General features: G+C 37.8%; 1 protein-coding gene across 18 annotated transcripts in view; it reads right to left on the reverse strand.

Moving 5' to 3' along the window:
* Positions 1-21,401, reverse strand: part of LOC123379195 — a 161,904-nt gene that overhangs the window by 78,474 nt on the left and 62,029 nt on the right. For 8 of the 18 annotated variants that reach the window (XM_045034095.1, XM_045034098.1, XM_045034094.1 and 5 more), the window contains 3 exons: positions 20,709-20,822; positions 15,937-16,088; positions 12,842-12,902 (listed from right to left, as the gene is read on the reverse strand). In XM_045034095.1, the coding sequence (XP_044890030.1) occupies positions 12,842-12,902; positions 15,937-16,088; positions 20,709-20,822 (327 nt within the window). The remainder of the gene's footprint in view (positions 1-12,841; positions 12,903-15,936; positions 16,089-20,708; positions 20,823-21,401) is intronic. The other 10 variants (XM_045034103.1, XM_045034102.1, XM_045034100.1 and 7 more) reach the window with 2 other exon arrangements.

Below are 21,401 nucleotides of genomic sequence, written 5' to 3' on the forward strand. Positions count from 1 at the left end.
AACAATATAACAATTGTAGAACATGTGTATGTATTTTTAAACAGTACCTTTAACACATAATACTGAATGAGATTTTTTTTTCCTGAATAAAATAGGTAGCTGTCTATGTTTCAAGTCTCATTGTAGTTATGAAGAGGGTGTCATTAATCTATAGGGTATCTGGGATATGCCAAAAATTATATTTCACATGCATTATCTAATTTTATCTACTTGGCAACCTTAATAATAGATAGTATTATTATCTGTGTTTTGCAGATAAGGATTATATAGTGCTTATACTACAGTATTATATAACAATACATATTGTCTACTCTAACTGAAATGAATATAATAATGCAGTTTTCTTGAAAACTATACAATGCATGCCTCTATATAATATATATTACTTATTTGTTTTAAAAACTACCTCTGTAAAGTACCTATCAAAAGCAATAATTAAAGTTAAGGGAGATATGCTGATGTATGTAGTTGTTTTCATATCTAACTTAATTAAATTTAACTGTATATTTAAGTGTTTATTATGCACAAGACATCATGTATAAAAAATACAAATAGTATATCTATGAAAGAGAGAGGTGGGGGAGTGAGGGAAGGAGAGGAGATAATATTCATAAAGCTCTTAATATAATGCCTGGCTCATGCTCACATTAAATACCCCATAATAATGTTAGCTGTTATTTGGTACTTTTATTTAATTTAATGTAACAGATTTTTATTAGGAACTCTAAGCTGTGAAGTGCTGTTCAAGGAAATGAGTATATATTCATAAATACAAACATTAAACACAATATATTAAACTCTAACCCCTTTAGCATAGACTGTTCTTAATATACTCATTACAGAGGCAATTTCTGAAGCAAATTAGTCGTGTAACTTCTTTCTTGATAACAGCACAGAGAGTTATGACTGCCAAAATCAACAGTGAATTTCAAAGGCTTTCAGGCTCTCTGTAACAAAGGCTGAGTAAGCCATGAGTCACAATCAGGAAACTTCTATTTGAGGGCCTTATTATCTTTCTTCATATCTGGGGTGTGGGAAAGACTGGTAGCAGTGGGCAGCACGCAGGGGAGGAGTTCCGTTCTGTTTCCAGGGCCACAAAGTGAGTGAGAAGAACATAGTGAAAGTTCTCCTTCTATAGTTTTTTTTCTGATTCAAGGGAGCCCCCAGGATGCGTATACAGTGGTCTGAAAACATATTCAGGATAATGGAACTGTGCTGGAATTTATAATCTATTCAAGTCTGTGGTTAAGTCTGTCACGCCTCATCACCCAGAAGTAAACCAGACTGTCTTGCATCTAGTCACTTTGGAGTGCTTGCTGCTTCTGTCTACATGTTTTGTTTATTTTGGAGGCGGGAAGGAGAGACTGTGTTTCTAAGGCTCAACTTTGAACCTGCCTATAATATAAATGAAAGAGAATGGTTTTCCAGTTGCCCAGAAAGGGTCCAAGTTGTGGCTGTCAAATACTTGTTGTGTGCCTTGGGCAATGCCTTAATTTTTCTATACCATAAGTTTTCTGTCTTTTAAAAGAGTTATATTACCTCCCTAGTGGATTTGTTGTAAAAAAAAAAATAATAGTAATAAGTTAGATTGCAAATGAAAAAAAGAGTCATCACAGCTGGCACATAGTGGTCTCTCAAAAAAATTAAAAAAAAAAAAACTTAGCGAGTTGGTGCTATGCTAAATGTCTATTTTATTTAAGACAACCATATTACGTAATTTATAGTCCAAGGACATTTTTTCCAGAGTGAAAGGGTCACTATTAATAATTAGCCCAGGATAGCAAGCCAAACAAAGACTGTCTTGAGCAAATCTGAAGGTGTGCTCACTCCAATTACAATCATGTTGCTTTGTTGATAGGGCTAAAGGGAGGAGTCAGAACTCCTTATCTCTTGATATAACTTTGCAATCATTTACATTTTGTATTGTTGTTGGCACGAAAGGCCCAAGATTCCTCTCAGACACTTCATGGTTATTCAGCATTGGATCACGAAAACAACATAGTCTGTGGTAAGTGGTGTAGTAGAAAAAAGAAAGGGTAAGACCCAGTTTTCTCCTTCCCCTATTCTACCCACTTTCCCCCTCAGCTGAAGAAAACCCAGGTCTACTTCTTGCCCAAGTAGCCACTGAAATGCTTAGAACCACAAGAATAGCACCCACCCATCCCGCCCCCGCCCCCTCCAACATCACAGAAATATCCCTGGATTTGGTGGGTTAAGAGTGGGAAGAAATCTTTCATAAATTTTGCTTTGGAATCCTATAATTAACAATTGCCATGATCTGGAAAGTATCTCTTCCTTTCTATTTAATCCAAAATATATTTTGATGACATACTAGATGGCATTCAAGACACTGACTAAATTTGGTGGCAGGGGAATGTGGTTATACACCCTGCTTTAAATTCCCATTTGAGAGGGAATAGATAATCTTGCTACATACCTGGTGAAAGACTGTTTAAACTGAGAATAAAAAAGAGAATAGGGGCGCCTGGGTGGCGCAGTCGGTTAAGCGTCCGACTTCAGCCAGGTCACGATCTCGCGGTCCGTGAGTTCGAGCCCCGCGTCAGGCTCTGGGCTGATGGCTCAGAGCCTGGAGCCTGTTTCCGATTCTGTGTCTCCCTCTCTCTCTGCCCCTCCCCCGTTCATGCTCTGTTTCTCTCTGTCCCAAAAATAAACGTTGAAAAAAAAATTAAAAAGAGAATAAAAAGTGAAAATTTTAAATACTTTTTACATTTTATAAAACTTCAATTTTTAAACACAGAAGGCATATAGTGTGTAAAATACATGCATGAAAAATCTGACATTACCTATTTTTTACTTTGAACACTGATTCTGAACTATATTAACTTTTACTGTTAAATCTTAACTTTTCTAATAAACTAAAGGCAGGTACTTTGAGCCTTATCCAAGAAATTGTTTACCATGTAGGTTCTACCATCTACATATTAGGAAAGAGGTATTGAAGAAGTTAAATCCAGACCGGCAATGCCAATAGGCTGAGCACTGCTTCATGGACACCTGGCAAATTTCCTGGTCACAAAAGTACATCTGGGAAGATATTTTATTTGTTCGCTTGTTCATTCATTCATAAGAATTTATTATGTTGCTAGTAAGTGCCATGTTCAAGGCCAGACACTGAAGATTCAAGCATGGTCACTGCCATCCCAGGGTGAAGTCCAGTGAGGCAGATAGCAATGCTATAAGTAATCACTATAAAATGAAACCCAGTATTAATGATAGAGGGAAACTCAAGGCACTGTGGGAAACCATAGTGTTCCAGGGAACATGGAAAGGTCTCTGAGTATGGAATCTGTTAAGCTGAGTAGGGTGAGTATGAACAACCATTTTATAATGGAAATGATGTCCAAGGCAGGAGGGACAATCTGTGAGAGATAAGAGAGAGGTTGGTATAAGGATCTAGTGATAGACTACTACAGCTAGAATAAAGACAGTCAATATGCTGGAGAGGTGAGCAGGGGCCAAATTACAGAGGCTTTGTATATTAGGAGTTCAAACTTTATCCAGTAGGTAGTTGGGAAGCCATTGAAAGGTTTTATGTAGAAGGCTAACACTCAGATATGCATTTTATATAGATAAATTCTGGCTGCAAGAGAACAGTTGGAGAATTATACAATGGTCATGATTAAAATTAATAGCAGTTTCTACAAAGATGTTGTCAGTGGAAATGGAGAAATTTAGAAAGGAGTATTAACAGGATTTGCTGATTAACTAGACACAGAGAGTGAAGTAAAAGATGCCTAGGTTTTGGCTTAGAAACCTGATTGAATGGTGATGCCTTTAAATGTATATAGACGGAATATTTAAGGAGAAGTGGGTTTGCAGGGTGGTGATACTGCATTCCATTTTTGACAAGTTGAGTTTGAGTTTGAAATATCCTTGATATATTCAAGTGGAGATGTCAAACACAGAGTCGATTGCCTAAGTCAGGAGCTCAGAGAGCATTGTGAACCATATTTAGAGATTTTGGATTCATTAGCATATAAATGGCCTTTGAAGCTCTGGGAGTAGATGAGACACCCTGAAGAAAGTAGGTAGAATGAGAGAATATGAGGGTCAAAAATAGACTCCTCTCATTACATCAACATGTAAAAGAGGAGGAAGGCTGCTCTTGCATTTCTCTGGCAGGAAAATGAGTTTTTTCAAAAGGCTCCAGGAAACAGGCAGCATATGACCCACAAGTGATGATAAGATAAAGTATCTGATATTGTGTTCTGGGTTAGATTCCAACTCAAGAAAACATCTCTTGGGCTTCTCTGGATGTGAAGAAGACTCACAGCCTGACTATCTCACTAATGTTATTACAGTTTCTTTGCTTTTCCTTCCCTTCTTTGGTAATGCTCTATCTAGGACATGCTTCCTTGGTAACATGCCAGGCATAAGCAGCTTGAAGACTGACCCCACTTTATTCTTAGATAATATTCTCACTCAGATTATAGAAAAAGGAAGTTTTATGATAGGAGTGGTTGGGAAATAAAGTATATGTTTACTCTGGCCATGAACTATAATTAGAAAGGTCCAAAATACTATAAGTAGCAATTCAATACTCACTTTTCTCAAGAATCTCATAAAACTTAATTAATGAATGCAAAGGTCCTGACAAAAATTTTAAAATGTACACTGATGATGAAATGCATGCTTCTATTTCCTTGTGTTTCTAGTCTGCATCACATCCACTTGTACATGTGTTCATTCTAAGAGATAGATCTTAGATTCACAGCATCTTAAATCTGAAAGGAGCTCAAAGAGAACCTCTCACTCAGCCCTCTCTCCCCTGGCCCTATGCCCACTTCTAGATGAGGAAACTGTTGTGCAGGGATGATGGCACCTAGAACTCCCATTTACGTGTTGCTATATATTTAAACAATAGTGTTTACATTCAAGGGAATATTATATATTACACTGGTGAAGATCCCAGGCTCTTGGAACTGATTGTCTGGGTCTGACAATCAAACGAGCTTTGGGCAAATTACTTAGTCCCTCAGTTCTTTTGTTTCTGCATCTACGAAGTCACCTTTTATAGTATCTACTCATGGGCATTGGTAGACAATTATCCATAGGTTTCTTGTGATTCTGGCTGTCTTTTGAGCAGACATGCTGACTACCTTTGTTCTGGACTACATTTTTTTTAACGTTTATTTATTTTTGAGAGACAGAGAGAAAGAGAATGACCAGGGGAGGGGCAGAGAGAGAGGGAGACACAGAATCTGAAGCAGGTTCTACGCTCTGAACTGTCAGCACAGAGTCTGACATGGGGCTCGAACCCACGAACTGCGAGATCATGACCTGACCGGAAGTCAGATGCTTAACAGACTGAGCCACCCAGGCACCCCATGTTCTGGACTACCTCTTTAAAAATGTTTGTATAGACAACAGCCTTGAAGGTTATGGTGTCTACCTTAGGACAAAGAGCAAGCTTGCTTACTATCCAACAAAATAAAGATGACTCCCTCTGGAGGTATGTTTCCTTCCCATTATAAAAGATTTGGGTTCCCTTATTTCAGGATTCTTCTCCCACACTACGACCCATCACCTGGAGGCATCGCCTGGACCTCAGAGAACCGATGCAGATGCTGACACTCTAGCTATTAATATTTATGTTAATAATTAATAAAGGTCTGCATCTGTGACTCAGGAGGCTCACATCTTCTGCCAATAGCCATGTAATTGTGTCAGGCTAACACATTAGTTTCCAAGTAGTATAAAATCTCAGACCCTTAACAATTCTTGACAATACAGTTCTATAAGAATGGAGTAAAGCAAGTAAACATAAAAAGCCTGAAAGAGTATCTGGCACATAAAGACTAAAGACTGAGTAAATATTGGTTGTTAATATCAATATATAGTTACACTTGCCAAATGCACATGGTTTATTCATGGGCAAAGCCAAGACTAGAATCCATATATGTAAAAACTCAGTCTAATATTCTTTTTTACCACTTCATTCTAACAACCTCTTTCCCCCTAACATTACATTTTCTGTATTTTTAACTTACAATTAATATTGACAATAAGGTAATTGAAGAGGAAGAATTAAGAATTTATACCAGCTTATTTGGTGAAAATGTTAAAATTAGTATGAGAGAAACAATAAGTCTGGTGATCAGACATCAGAGCATTAAAGTATTATTTTAAGAGAAAAGTGGCCAAAACCATGGTAAGCCCTGATACATCCAAAAAACTAATGTTCTTGGAAATACATTATGAGCAAAATATTATAAAGTTTGAAAATTCCTTAATGACAATGAACATTTTACTATGTATATTTTTATCTATGAAAATCTACTATGTTTTTGTTAAAGGCTCAAAGTGAATTTCTAAAATGTATATATGCCACAGACAGAATCTCTGAAAATAATGACTCCCTACACCAATGGTTGGATTTTGAAATATCCCCTAAGACATTTTCTACAAATCATGGTTTAAGATTTAGTACCCATATCACCACTGGAATAAAGAATAATATTAATCAAATACTTGCTTTATAGCATTCATACTTAGTATTTTACATGTTTTCTTTAATGAATCCTTACAACAATCCCATGGGAGAGAAATTATTAGTAACTTCATTTAATGATGAGAAAATTATGCACAGAAAATAATTTACTCAAGTTTATATAGCTAGTAAGATCTAATGGACCAAAGTGAACTAAGGTCTGATGAGTAGTGATCCTGTTCTATTAAGTACTAATTACACTGCTATAAATCTTTAGTTAGATTTACCAAGGAAATGAATATGGTGAAATTAAATGTTAAAATTAAGACACTAGGGGCTCCTGGGTGGCTCAGTGGGTTGAGTGTCAGACTTGATTTTGGCTCAGCTCGTGATCTCACAGTTCCTGAGATTGAGCCCTGCATCGTCCTCAGGCTCTGCACTGACAGCTGGGAGCTTGCTTGGGATTCTCTCTCTCTCTCTCTCTCTCTCTCTCTCTCTCTCTCTGTCTCTCTCTCGTTCTCTCTCTCTGCCCTGCTCCTGCTCACATGCTCACTCGTTTGTGCACATGTGTGCACTCTCTCTTTCTCTCTCTCAAAACAAATAAACTTAAAAAAATTGTTTTTAATTAGGAAACTAGACTTTTCACAAAATCATAAAAACAATTCAATAGACCAATAATTGCAAATCACAAATCAGTCCTACCCCTTCCATAAGCTACTGTCAAGAAGCCTGCGTTCTAACTCTGTTCTCTTGGATGGAATGTAAAATTTTTCAAGAAACAACACTTACCTAATTCAATATTTAAAAAAATAAATTTTTTTTAAATCTGTCTTCTTCCAGAGACCCTTAAAGATGGTACTTTTACTATGAATACAAACATGACAAGAAGATAATCAACTTTTAAAAAGTTATTTCCCTCACTCTAACTCCCCCTGCTTTTCTACTCACACACTTGACATCATGTTTTCGAAATCATGAGGTTAACATTAATTTGTAGTGTGACTAATGTCTGAGTTACAATGTTCTTAAAAAAATCAAGTTTTCTCCATTATTGTCAACTCATTTCTAGTTATTTCTCTTTTTGATTTGCTTAGTTCATTGAAGCTCTTTTCTGGGGCCTTTTTCCCGTATGTCTCCTATGCTATTTCCAGAGTCCTGTTTTCTATCTTTAAGTCTGTCAAACATAGTAGCTCCATTTTCTTTAAAACGTTTCACCTGTTCTTTCTCTTTTCTACATTGTACTTTATACTTTTGAAAATCAGTGTGGCCTTTTTCATTCATGATCAACATTTGCTATAACAGCTTTCCCTGAAACAAAAGGAAATAACTAGAACAAACAACATGCTAAATGATCAGGATGTGGCGACTAAACCTAGCCTGATTCCCAACTGGAGTACTTGGCCACCTACTTTATGTAATTTTAGGGATTTGAAAACCCCATGGGTCTCCAGATTTTCAAATACTGATTTGCCATGATCCTTGTTCATCATCAGTTTGAAGAGGTAGGGCCTTATCTTTACTTGGCCATTGCTAAAAAAAAAAACAAAACAAAACAGAACAGACAAAAAACAAAAAACAAAACAAAACAAAAACATAATCATAAATAATTATTGTTAGAAAAATTACTTGTCAAGTTGGGCTCTAAGGACAGGATATTTCACCATGCTACAAGGAAACAAGTAAGGAAGTAAGAAAAGAACATCTCAGGGGTGAGATCTCTCTAGTGACAGAACACAGGAGGGCACCATGCTAGAGAGGTCTGAGTTCCACAGGATATGGGAAACTTAGAAGACATTATTTGTCTCCCCATGTGTCAAACAATGGGGCAAGCACCGAGGGAATGATAAAATGATAAGACATAGGCTCTGCTTGTAAATCACTTCCCATCTCACTGTGGATGGAGATCAAGCCCACAACCCAGGTAGAACACTGTATGTAATTATGTTTTGTATGGCTAAGACTATGAAGAGTTCAAAGACATTAAATTCATTAGGATTACTAACTGCATTCTCTCGACACAACAATGACAATTTAAAGAGAAGATGGGATGAGCACTGGGTGTTGTATGGAAACCAATTTGACAATAAACTTCATATATTGAAAATAAATAAATAAATAAATAAATAAATAAATAAATAAATAAATAAATAGAAGATGGAGAGTGGTCATAGAAGGAGATGGGTTGGCAGCCCACCCCACTGACAGAGGGGTTCTATGGAAGGAATTACCAAAAGATTAGGCAAAAATATTTTTAAGCACATTTGGCTTTAAGATGGGGACATCTTAAAATGGGAGATGTGGAGTCCATGTGAAAAACCATGCCTCACACAAAACATCTATAATTCAATTTCTATTTATGTAAAAAAAAAAAGTCAAATGGAATTTGCTTGTTATTCTCCTAATTCATGATGTTTGACTCCACTGAGTTATAGCAGATATGATCTACAAGCATCTATTAAGTACCAATGTTGGAAAGGTACTGAAGACTGAATTAATAGAACCCCATGAGCTCTGTTCTTGCCCTATAGATAATTATAATATTGTAACTTAAGGAAATATTGATAGTAGAAATATCATTGGCACATTCTTTTAAGATGGTTGAAAAGGACTGTCCTATGCTGAAGCACCTGTGTTTTCACTGACTTCTTCTTTGTTCCTCACCCTTCTCTTCTCAAACTTCCTATTTCTTCTCAAACTTCCTGAATGAATCTTGGCGGAAAGTTTAGTGAGTCAAATCTAAGAGATGGTAAAAGGATGTGGGAAATCCTAAGTGTGGCTTTTTTGAATCCTGAAGAAATACTTCTTTAAGGAGTAAAGGCCAACTCTATTCTTCAAAACATTTCACAGATACCTGCCAATGGCATTTATGTTACAACACAATCAGAGTTTTCAATGTGAAATAACTCAATTCATTAGAAGCAGTATTTCAAAAGAATAAGAACTAAAGGATTTAGAGAACTTAGACCCATTCCCAATAACTCAAACAGCCTTATTTTTCTCTTGGAGAAGTCATTACCAACACTGTCATTAGAGGAATCTACCCTTATTTATTTAAAAACAAAATTGACGTGAAAAATGGAGTGAAAATTACAAGAAGCAAATCCAGCTCTTCTCAATTTTGATTTTTATTTTACTGTTTAGTGTAGAATTTTGGAAAACCGCTGGATTCAGTGGAATGAAGAATCTTACAGTGTAATGAAGTCTACAACAAGAACACAATTGGATTGAAAATAAATTACTAGCTAATAGGGAGTCATCTACAATTGTAACTTTGGAGGTAAATGAGGCATGATGCTATTGTTGTTCTACTTGTTATTTAGGTTTTTTTCCTTAGTGAAAATGTGTTGAATAAGAATTTTTTTTTTATTATGAACGCTTTGGTATTATTTACATAATTTGCTGGGACTTGGAATTTTATGGAAACAAATAGTCTTTCACCAGTTCTTGATTTTTTTTTAAGATTTTATTTTTAAGTAATCCCTACACCCAATCAGGGGCTTGAACTCACAACCCTGAGATCAAAAGTCATGCACTCTATCAACTGAACCAGCTAGTTGGTACCCCACCAGTACCCCACCAGTTCCTGCTTTGAAAATATATATTCTTTTAATGCTCACTTGAGAATTTAAGATCTTATTCACTAGTGTTCTTCAGGATACTTTGAAGAAAACATTGTTGTATGAATCCATAAAAAGTATTAGCATAGCTAATAGCTGGGTATTTTACAAATATTTATATTTTATGAAAATTCAAGCATACTTTAAATTTATTTTTTTCATTTTCTTTGTTTTTTTTTTTAATGTTTATTCATTTTTGAGAGACAGAGACAGAGAGCAAGGCAGGGAGGGGCAGAGTGAGGAAGACACAGAATCCGAAGCAGGCTCCAGGTTCCAAACTTTCAGCACAGAACCCAACATGGGACTTGAACTCACTAACTATAAGATCCTGACCTGAGCTGAAGTTGGACGCTCAACTGACTGTGCCACCCAGGCGTCCTCGCATTTTCTTTTCTTAAGCAGACAATCTGTGTTGAAAAGTATAAGACTACAAAGATCAGAGCAATATATCAAGGGAGAAGGATGTCTACATGTTTAAGTGTGGGAAAAGAATCTGTGGATGTTTTCTCTAGACATTAAAGAGATGATATGTTATACAGTTCCTGGTACATGGCTAGAGCTTTGATGTATTGTTTTTGGTTAACTGATACACTAAGGACATGGTTGCCCTTCACAGTCAGAAGTAAACATAGGATGTGAAAAGTAAATAAAGTCTGAAAGAGCAACTTGTGCTAGAGCATTTAATATTCTTTCTCTGTTAGCACCATTCCCCACCCCAGTCTGTTTTATAAATACCTATAGTATGGTCAAGCATCAAGAGGAGGAAATAATGGGACATCTGAACATGGGAAAAGAGAAAAGATGAGATCTGAAGTAGGGGTGGGGCTCAGAGTTGGAAGCAAAAGCGTGCTTTGTCAGTTAACTACTTGGGGGTAAGTGGTACAATCCATGGGACCAAAAAAAAAAAAAAAGAAAAAGAAAAAGAAAAAGAAAAAAGAAAGATAACAGAAAAGTAGAACTGGAATTTAGGGCTTGGATCCAAATTGTACACATAACTGGCTTCTCCAATATCAGCTCCGTGTTCCCAGTTTATGAATAAGAAAGGGCACCCAATCATTACTCATTGTGTGGTAGCTAGAATTCTGAGGATGTGAAGTAGTGACTATCTCCTGATACTGTGTAGCTCTAAACTCTTTGCTCACTTGTTTTTTTAGGATCCCTAGGAGAGTAGAGGGGCCCCTTCTGTGGTAAAGTTAGCTGTTCTAGAATAACTGGGGATTGCTAATTATTGTTATAAACTATCAATAAAGCCTAATAAAGAATTCCTTTGGGCAGAGCCTTTGGAAAACATGCTTCAAATGGCAGCCTTATAACTAATGGGATATGTGAAATATTAGGTAACAGTCTGTGTACATCTCAATGGCCTCTTTTAATAAGTCAATCTCTACTGATGTCCTGCTGTTAAGATTAAAGGACAACAAATATATCCAAGACTTTGAGAAGAATGAGGCCCAAGGTTTATATTTGAATTATAGAATTTATTTTATGCTTAGTGTGGAAAAAGCCTCAGCCAAGGTAGCTGTGTGTAGCTGTGTATAAATTCTGAATTATATACCATGAGAAAAGTAAATCTTAAGGTTCTACGCCCATATTTATTTGCAGGAGGTTTGGGGCAATAGGGAGAAGAGCGGGATATGGGAAAGGGACCCAGTGAAATGACAGTGAAGAAGACCAAGGATTCTTCTTATCTGAGTCTCTGTATCTCTCTCTTTTTAAGATTGTTTGCTTGTTTGTTTGTTTGTTTGTTTGTTTGTTTAGAGAGATTGTGGGGGAAGGGAGTGCACATGAGCGGGGTAGGGGCAGAGAGAGAGAATCCTAAGCAGGCTCTGCACTGATAGTGCAGAGCCTGATGTGGGGCTGGAACCCAGGAACCGTGTGGCCATGACCTGAGCTGAAATCAAGTCAGACGCTTAACCAAGTGAGCCACCCAGGCACCCCACTTATGTGAATCTCTTAAACATTACCCTAGATTATACTTCTGTTTTTTACATTAAAATAAAATGGATCTTTAAGAGGACCTTTCTTCCTTATGACATAATTACTTACATCAATGTCTCTTTTCCCTTATTTACTTATAAACTCCTTGCAGAAGTCATGTGTCATATTTTCTACCTATATAAGACAGTACAGAGCTTTGCACACACAGATATTCATAAAATGTCTGGTGAATGAACACTATCTGTTGATTTTCCAGCTGTTATATAAAGCTGAAGTTCTATTCACATGTTATCAATGATAGCTGTGGCAGCAGATAATAAAAAGAGCTTTGATAGGTGGTTCTGAGTGGCATGGCTTCTTTTTCCAAAGAAGTGCTTTGAAAGGCAAACATTTTAATAACTGCCTAAAAATTCATCACTTATATCTGGCCATTGACCAAGTTTCTCTGAATTTTTAAAAAAATCACTCACAAAGTATATGTTCCTCAATATACAGAGCCTATTCCTCAGTAATAGAGCCTAGGTTTCATCCTCTGAAGGACAAAGGATGCCAGTTTTTAGAAGTGTATTTGAAATAGCTTCTTATGTAATTATAGATGTAAAATTGTATCTTCTAGCTCAAAGAAAACTGTTGCAAGAAAAACAGCCACTTCGTTTGTCTAGAATGTCAGGGTCATTATTTTTATGGGAGGCTTTTGAGAAACACTAATTTGTGGAAGAAAAGCATCGCAGAAGGCAAATTTGACAGTTTAAATTCTCATGCCCAGATTGTTCTAGGGATCATAGTTAATTGAAAGATAATGAAAGGCTAAATGCAGCTTTGTTTAACTACTTACAGAGCCAGTGAAGTGATTCTGAGTCTGATTTTCACAGTCTGAAAGATGAAAATGTACTATGCTGTAGACAGAAAAATGCAGAGTAATTGAGAGATTATGAAATGCTGATGGGCATCCCAACAACATTCTAGTGTAGTTTCAACTGGTTCTAGACTCTTAGAATAAGCAAAATCCCTTCTCACACTGATAAACACATACTTGTATATAGCATTCCATCTTTGAGGCAGACTTAAATAGTATGTTAGTTTATTATTGTCTGGAAAGTGATGCCAATGAAAAACTGCCAATCTGGCCCTTTTAAAGAAATAAAAACCTAATCTGGTCTCAAAGTCAATCATTTTTCTTAGGTTTAACAACTAATTTTAACAACTAAAACCATTTTGTGCACAAACCTCAAGAAATGGAATCTGTCATTTACACTGCAGAGGAGTTTCAAGAACACAAGTTCAGCTGTGAAAAACTGTGAAAAACTGTAAACATCAGGACCTAGATTGCTTTATACTACCAGGATAATTTATTTTTGAGGGTTTTTTTTGGGGGGTAGAGAGAATATTTTGAGTAGCCATCTGTTATTACTGGCCCTTGCCTAACACCTCCTTGATGTCAATAAAAAAGATGTTCTTTGGGAACATTTACGTTTGGAGAGAAATTGAAATTAGTTTGTCTTATGTGGACCAATCAGGGTCAACCAGCCTGAATCTGAGAAATAAACTTGAATATAGGCCTTGCTAACACCATGGAACTATTTCCAATGGTAAAAGGCCCTGACGGGTTAGAGAATGAGCCCTGTGAAGGAGAATGTCTTGGTATCACTCATAGAGCTTCTGTGCAAGAGGATTTCATAACCCAGAATCTATTTTTCTGAAGAAAATTATCACTGATACACACCGACCAAAACGAAGGTGCTAAAAATTGTTAGTTCAGTGAATGAGTAAGTGAATGAACAGGACAGTTTTATATAGTCAACCCAGATATACAATGAAATTTATTTGTATTTATTGACTTTCTGTGTCCTCTCTTATGTAGTCTGGGAATTTATGCACTATGGATAACATTGTAAAGGCCAACTACTTCAAATTTTAAATAACTTATTTAAAAATGGGATTTTACAAATATTAATGATTATAATAATTGTCATTTGAATACTAAATTTTATATATGCTGCTAAGTCTTATATATGTATTAATTCTTTTTGTACACACAAAGAACCAATGGGGTCAGTATTAGCATCCCCATTTTATACCAGAAACAGAAGCTCAGAACAGTAAGTCATACATTCAAATGTATGTCATCACAGTCAGGGAGTCTGATTCCAAGGCTCACATTCTTAACCTCTAAATTGTAACATGAACACAATCAGTGAATATTTCAAACTTTTTTGAGACATACAAATTAATGAAGATCCCCCTGTGACTAAATATACATATGTACATTGAAATGTTATTTCCAAGGCATGTAGATAGACATACACGTAGCCAACTCCTGCCCTTAGTATGAATCCCATGTTTACTCACCAAAACACCATACTTAAGAACCAGAAAAATCTGGGGCGCCTGGGTGGCTCAGTTGGTTGAGTGTCCAATTTCAGCTCAGGTCATGATCTCGCGGTTTGTGAGTTCAGGCCCTGCATCAGGCTCTGTGTGGACAGCTCAGAGACTGGAGCCTGCTTCTGATTCTGTTTTTCCCTCGCTCTCTGCCCCTCCCCCACACGTGGTCTGTCTCTCTCTGCCTCTCAAAAATAAAGAAAACCAATAAAAAAAATGTTTTTAAAAAGAACCAGAAAAATCTACAAATCATGTAGAGATATGGGAAGAAATATGAAAATTACAGTAAGTAGATTTCTAAAGGCTTTACCATAGAAATAAACAAGCATTGAGAGAAAAAAATATGTTTGTACCTTTATGGCTCACCTGTGAATACAATTCACTTGGTTAAAAAAAAGAGAGAGAAGGTTTGGCACAATATTTTAGAGCAATTATATGTTCTGTAACAAGTAGTTTGGAGTTTACTGCACCAAAGCTTCAAACATAACATCTCTTCTTAAATATTAGCAAAATGAAATTATAAAAGATTTATTTTCCCCTTGATTTTTTCCCTTCTTCCTCCCATTTCCCCCTCCCTTGTCTCCTTCCTCCCTTTAACCCCTCAAATTATTTAGTGCATATTATACGCTAGGCACTATTTTGGATGTTTATAATATACAAAAATCACTGTCCTCTTTTTCCATATCTACTTTTTTTTTACAGTTTATTTTTGAGAGAAAGAAGTAGGGAGCAGGGAGGGGTAGGGAGAGAAGGAGAGACTGACATATCTATACTGAACTTATTTATGTCCTACATTTAAAATGGCTTTTTTGTAGAAGCATATAGTTTGGTCTTGCTTTCTTATCCATTTTGACAACCTGAGCCTTTTAGTGTGTTTATACTATTTATATTTAACATAAGTAGTCTATAGGTAGGTCAAACTCTATCATCTTGCTGTTTTTTTAAATTTTTTAAATGTTTATTTATTTTTGAGAGAATGAGAAACAGACCATGAGCAGGGGAAGGGCAGAGAGAGAGGGAGACACAGAATCCAAAGCAGGCTCCAGGCTCTGAGCTGTCAGTACAGAGCCCAATGTGGGACTCAAACTCACAAACTGTGAGATCATGACCTGAGCCTAAGTTGGCTACTTAACCAACTGAAACACCCAGGTGCCCCTTTATTGCTGTTTTCTAATGTTTTATCTGTTCTTCATCTCTTTTGTCCTCTTTTTCTGCCTACTGTTGAATTCACTGAGTATTTTTTTTAATTTTACTTTATTTCTACTATAGAAATATATGTCTTTTTATACAACTTCTGGTAGTTGCTGTAGGTTTTTAAATATACAATTTAGTTAGTCATGATCTACCTTAAAATAATGTATCGATAATTTCATATGTAGTAGAAAGACCTTAACATACTATCCATCCAATTCCTCCCTTCCATCTGCTGTTGTTGTCATACATTTTGCATTTACATTTTGGATAAATATATAATAGTTACCATTATTTTTGCTTTAGACATCCAGTTATCTTTTGAAGTAATTAAAAGAATAAAAATTAATTTTATGTTACCTTGCTTGATTCCATTTCCAATGCTCTTCATTTCTTGATGTAGATCCAAGTTTTATGGTTGGTCTTATATTCCTTTTGCCTGAAGAACTTCCTAGATTCTGAATATATTTTGAAGGCAGAGCCAATAAAATTTCCAGAGGTATTGATGTTGCCTTTGAGAGAAAGCAAGTCAAAGATAACCCCTAGGTTTATAATAAAACTGCTGATTAATCAGTGACAACAGAAAATAACTGAATACAAAGGAACATATTTAGGAAGGAAGAGATACTAGTGTAAAAAAAGAAAACACAACTCCAGAAAAATACTACTTGAGACACCAAATGTATTTTGTAATTTACTTATTTGCCATGTATTTTTCTTCCCCTCAAAGCCCCAATTTTAAAGACCTCTTAGAAGTCCCAGGGTCAGGGCAGGAGTATCGAGTCTGTCTGACTCTTGTATCTACATACGCCTACCTCCTCTCATCAACCTGGATGCAAAACTCAGTCCCTTCATTGGTTTCAACAAGAAATCTTTCCCTCTCATGTTTATCAAGTTTCTTCTTTTCTGTTTTGATTTTTTCTTTTTTTAAAACTCCTTCATGGGGCGCCTGGGTGGCTCAGTTGGTTAAGTATCCGACTTCAGCTCAGGTCACAATCTCGCGGTCCGTGAGTTTGAGCCCGGCGTCGGGCTCTGGGCTGATGGCTCAGAGCCTGGAGCCTGCTTCCGATTCTGTGTCTCCCTCTCTTTCTGCCCCTCCCCCGTTCATGCCCTGTCTCTCTCTGTCTCAAAAATAAATAAACGTTAAAAAAAATTAAAAAAATAAAATAAAATAAAACTCCTTCATGTAGTTTTTGTTCCCTCCTTATGAACTTGCTCCCTGTGAATTCTGAATTCTTATTTTATGTGGAGTTTAACTGTCTCCTACACTCAGCATTATATAAACAAAACCCCTTAAGGAGGTTATTAGAATAAAGAAAGCCTCAGGATTTCCCCTTCTCAGCCATTTAGGTTTATGAATTTACCCCACTGTTGCAGGCAGTCTCCCCAGGATTTGCATGCAGGAGGTTTACTGGAAGTGCTCTTAGAATCAGTATATGTGAAGAAGCAAGGAAGACAAGACCAGGCAGAGAGAGAAGTTAAAATGAGATTCAGTTGAAATAGTAGTCTCAGTCAACCCCACAGAGGTCTCTCAAGGCTGAGATGATCCTACAAAGATGTCCCACATTAGCAAACATACCCTACAATCATTGGATACAGCTGCAGCTGGGGACAGGTGCATAGACTTGCTCAAGGCAGCTTCCTTCACATAAGGGCAAATCCCAGAGTTGCAGGTAACTGTGGATCATTAGCAAACACTACTAGTATCTGAGACCATGAAGCCTTGACCATGAAGGAGAATCTGGGCAGTGTCCAAATGCATCCACTATAATCCATCCGTATACCATTTAGTTCTACTTGCTTCATATAGCATATTGTCTCCACAAAGGGAACAACTCCAGGATTAATAATGATATCCTTTCCTAGGAAAACATTATGAGGAGTTTAATGGGACAAGTTTAAGGTGCCCCTTGCAGATATTCTCCAGGATGCATCTGATATTTGTAGTCTCCCTCATCTATTAAATCATCTGTTAGATTCTGCTTACTTTCAACTATCACATCAGTTTGTCTCACTCACTTACTTGGTGGGATGACCCAGGCTCACCCCAGGCCCTGAGAACCTTCTTAGGATGTGGCTTCTGCACATGTCTGTTTACCAGAAAAGTTAGTCTAGGGAATACCAAGAACCCCCTTCTACCCTACCCTTTCTCTAGCACATCACCTGGGTGTCAAGTGTATTTTTCTCTGTTTCTATTACATAAAAGCAGCCCTACCCTCTTCTGATGATCAGAGACAATTACTCTTGCCAGGATGTGGATCTTTTCTTTGGCCTACTGGATCCCTGGCACAAAGAACCTAAAGTAACCTCGTGGCAGTCATAGCTAAAGTTTACTGGGGCTCCTGCAGAACCATCCTCCCTCTGAGAATCACAACTACTAGACTTACAGAACCTAGAGTTGTGGGGATAGAAAGTACAGATTTTCCAAATGGGTCACTGGGAGTGATAATAAGTGGAGTCCCTTCTCCCTAGTTCCCAGATCGATGTATGGTTGATGGTTGATGATTTAGGGTGTGCTCTTTATCCTGGAGAATAAAGATGGGCACCATATCCTTGTAGAGTATAATTTCCAAGTTGCCACCTTAGATGTACCTTAAAAAAGCCGTTCCATCACTCCATCAGGCTGGCAGAATCGAGTGATAGGATATGTGATAGGACCAGTGAATCTCATTGTCAGGTGCCTATTGTCACGTCTTATTTGTCATAAAGTGCACTGCTTGTTCCAATGTAATCTATGTAGGATCACATGTTGGTAAATCAAAAATTCTATTTGCCCTTGAGTAATGATGCTGCCTGTGTGCCTAATGGGCAGAAAAGGCAATCACATAGAGAACTCTACTCAAAATAAATTTCTGCCTTCCAAGATGGAATGGCCACAATGTAATCAACTTTGGCTAGTTGGTCCCCTCAAGGGATGGTGCTCTATTAGAGGGTGCTCTATTAGTATTAGTATCACTGCTCTCAGGTTAGGTAATTGGCAGCAGCAGTACTAGGTCCACCTTGGTGAGTGGTAATTCACGTTGTTGGGCCCGTACACAGCCTACATAGCTTCTCCCATATAAGCCCTTTGTACAACACTGGGGTGGCTTTTGACAAAGACTGACTAGTATCAACTAGCTAAGTTATTCCATAAGATTGTTTCTATAACCTTCAATAGTAGATTCTCTCTGGGCTACATGTTTAGGTGGATCAGAGTTATCATATTTCACACCCATGGTGACATGTCAATTTGCATGTTCCTTCCTCAGACCCCTCTGTCTCAATTTTTTTAACATTTCTCCTTCCAAGCCCTTGACCAACAAGCCCAAACATTTGTCACTGTTATTGAGTCTATATATCTAATCTTCTTTAAAAAAATTTTAATTGTGTATTTATTTTTGAGAGAAGGAGGGAGCAAGCAGGGGAGGGGCAGAGAGAAAGGGAGACACAAAATCTGAAGCAGGCTCCAGGCTCTGAGCTGTCAGCACAGAGCCCCACGTGGGGCTTGAACTCACAAACTGTGAGATCATGACCCGGGCCGAAGTTGAACACTCAACCGATTAAGCCACCCAGGTGCCCCATATATGTTTAATCTTATATCAACATACTTGTCTTTTTTTTTTTTTAATTTTTTTTAACGTTTATTTTTGAGACAGAGACAGAGCATGAACGGGGGAGGGTCAGAGAGAGAGGGAGACACAGAATCTGAAATAGGCTCCAGGCTCTGAGCAGTCAGCACAGAGCCCGACTCTGGGCTCGAACTCACAGACCACGAGATCATGACCTGAGCCGAAGTCGGACGCTTAACTGACTGAGCCACCAGGAGCCCCAACATACTTGTCTTTTGACGCGAAATAGATGATGATCCACACCACCCAAACCTCTGCCAATTGGGAAGACTGCCCCCTCTGCCCTTTCTCCAGGCCACCTGTGAGTGAGGCTATTGTGAAAGAGTCCAAAGGATATATGGGTTGTCTCCTGTTGTGTATCACACTGCCTCAAAACTAAGTGGTTTAAAACAGCAGTGTATTGTTTCTGGAAAAGAAATGACAAACATGGTCCAGGATGAAGGCACATGAGGTGGAATGAAAGTGAAAGTCAAAAAATGAGGATGTGAAGAATAGGGACTGTGATATCACCATCAATAAACAATGAAAGGATATGAGATAGAGAGACTGTGAGATAGACAATGAAGTTATAAATAAATATAGGAGATAAGCTAGAAAAAATCTTTATGCTTTATACTAAACAAAGGCATTATTCCTTATCTTTGTTTTCAGGCCTCTCCCCCACATAGGACCCCAGTTGCACGGTAAACATTCTATTAACAGCTACACATTGAAAGATCCTATCAGAAACTACTGTGAGAAAAGAGTCTTCCATTTACTGCCTTCATGTTACTACTTCGACCTAGAATTTTCCTCCCACTCCATCACACCTCAACCCTCCATGAAATGCTTAATTACTTTTTATGATCCAACTCAAAATTGTATGTGTGTGGGGACTTAAATAAACAAACAAATTGAGGCTCCGTGAAGAAACTCCTGTCAATAATGGATTTCCCTTCCCCTGAACACACTGAAATCCTTAACAACAGAGGCTATTTTATTTATCCTCACACTGCTACACAGAGCACATGGTAGGTGTGCTGAATGAATGCCTTAGCACCTTACACTTAGGCCACCCAGCCTTGTATTACATTTTATTATAGTCATTTATCATTTCTGTAAGTTAAAATCTCCCTGAAGGCAGAGACCAACCAGATCATAATTCTGATTCTCACAGAATCTGATGAAGTGTCTTAACATCAAGTTACGAACAAATATTTAAATTAACTTGTTAAGGGAATTAGTGAGAATCCAAGACATGTGAGAAGTTGACCCACGATGTAATTACAGGAACAGCTTCATGGCCTCAGTGAATCCCATGAGGATCTCTGAAGGTGGAGTGGCCCTTTAGATATGTCCCAAATCAAGGCAAGGGGGGCAAGCCTTTGTATCCTGCATTGCCCAGGCATTGGATCTGTGCTGTGTCACAGGAAGAGGGCATAACCTTGGGTGAGGCAGCTTCCTTGAGCCAAGGTCAATGCCTGAAGGAGGACGCAGCTGTGACCCTTCAGCATCCAGATCCCAGCCAATAAGGGGAGTGCCTACCTTTGATTCTAAAAGACATCTAGGTGGTATGTGGCAGCATCTATACAGCCTTCCCTGAGGTGAAAATGCAGCCTCTTTCTCACCTTCCATAAAAATCCTCTTCTTAAGGTATGGCTGAGAAAACAAGAGGGGATTTACTTTTAACGCCCAAGCCTCCAACTCTTCCTTTGAGCACCAAACAACTTCTTTTTCTCTTTGAGGATTTGAACTGGCACTGGAGGCATTTCTTTCTGGCTCAGCCCTGTCACTGGGATACTGGAGAAGTTTCTCACACTCACCTCCACAATGCTCGTCATCCATGCCAGTTGTGCCACTGCCCCAGACCAATTGAGCAGGGTCTCCCTGCACCAGCAAACACCTCTGTGGCATGTGGCTCTCTAGGGGCTATGCAGCTGTCCCTAGCTTGCAGATTACAGCATTATAAAATACGGGCCTGAAAAAAATAAAATTCTCACCAGTGCCTTCTATCATCGTTTCCACTCAGGATCAAGGCTTACTTCTAAGTTAATGACTCCTACATACAGGAAAAAGCATCAGCTTCTGTTCTTTTCAGGCCCTGCATGCATGATCCCTGCCTCCTACAGAAGGAGCCAGAATACTTATTGGGCAATTTTGCTTGCAGGGACGACTCACCTCCTTGCTTCCTCCTTGCCTTCTGATCTTAATTTCTACATGGCTAAGGAAAGTCTCCCA

The sequence above is a fragment of the Felis catus genome, chromosome C1, assembly GCF_018350175.1.
Source record: "Felis catus isolate Fca126 chromosome C1, F.catus_Fca126_mat1.0, whole genome shotgun sequence".
NCBI lineage: Eukaryota > Metazoa > Chordata > Mammalia > Carnivora > Felidae > Felis > Felis catus.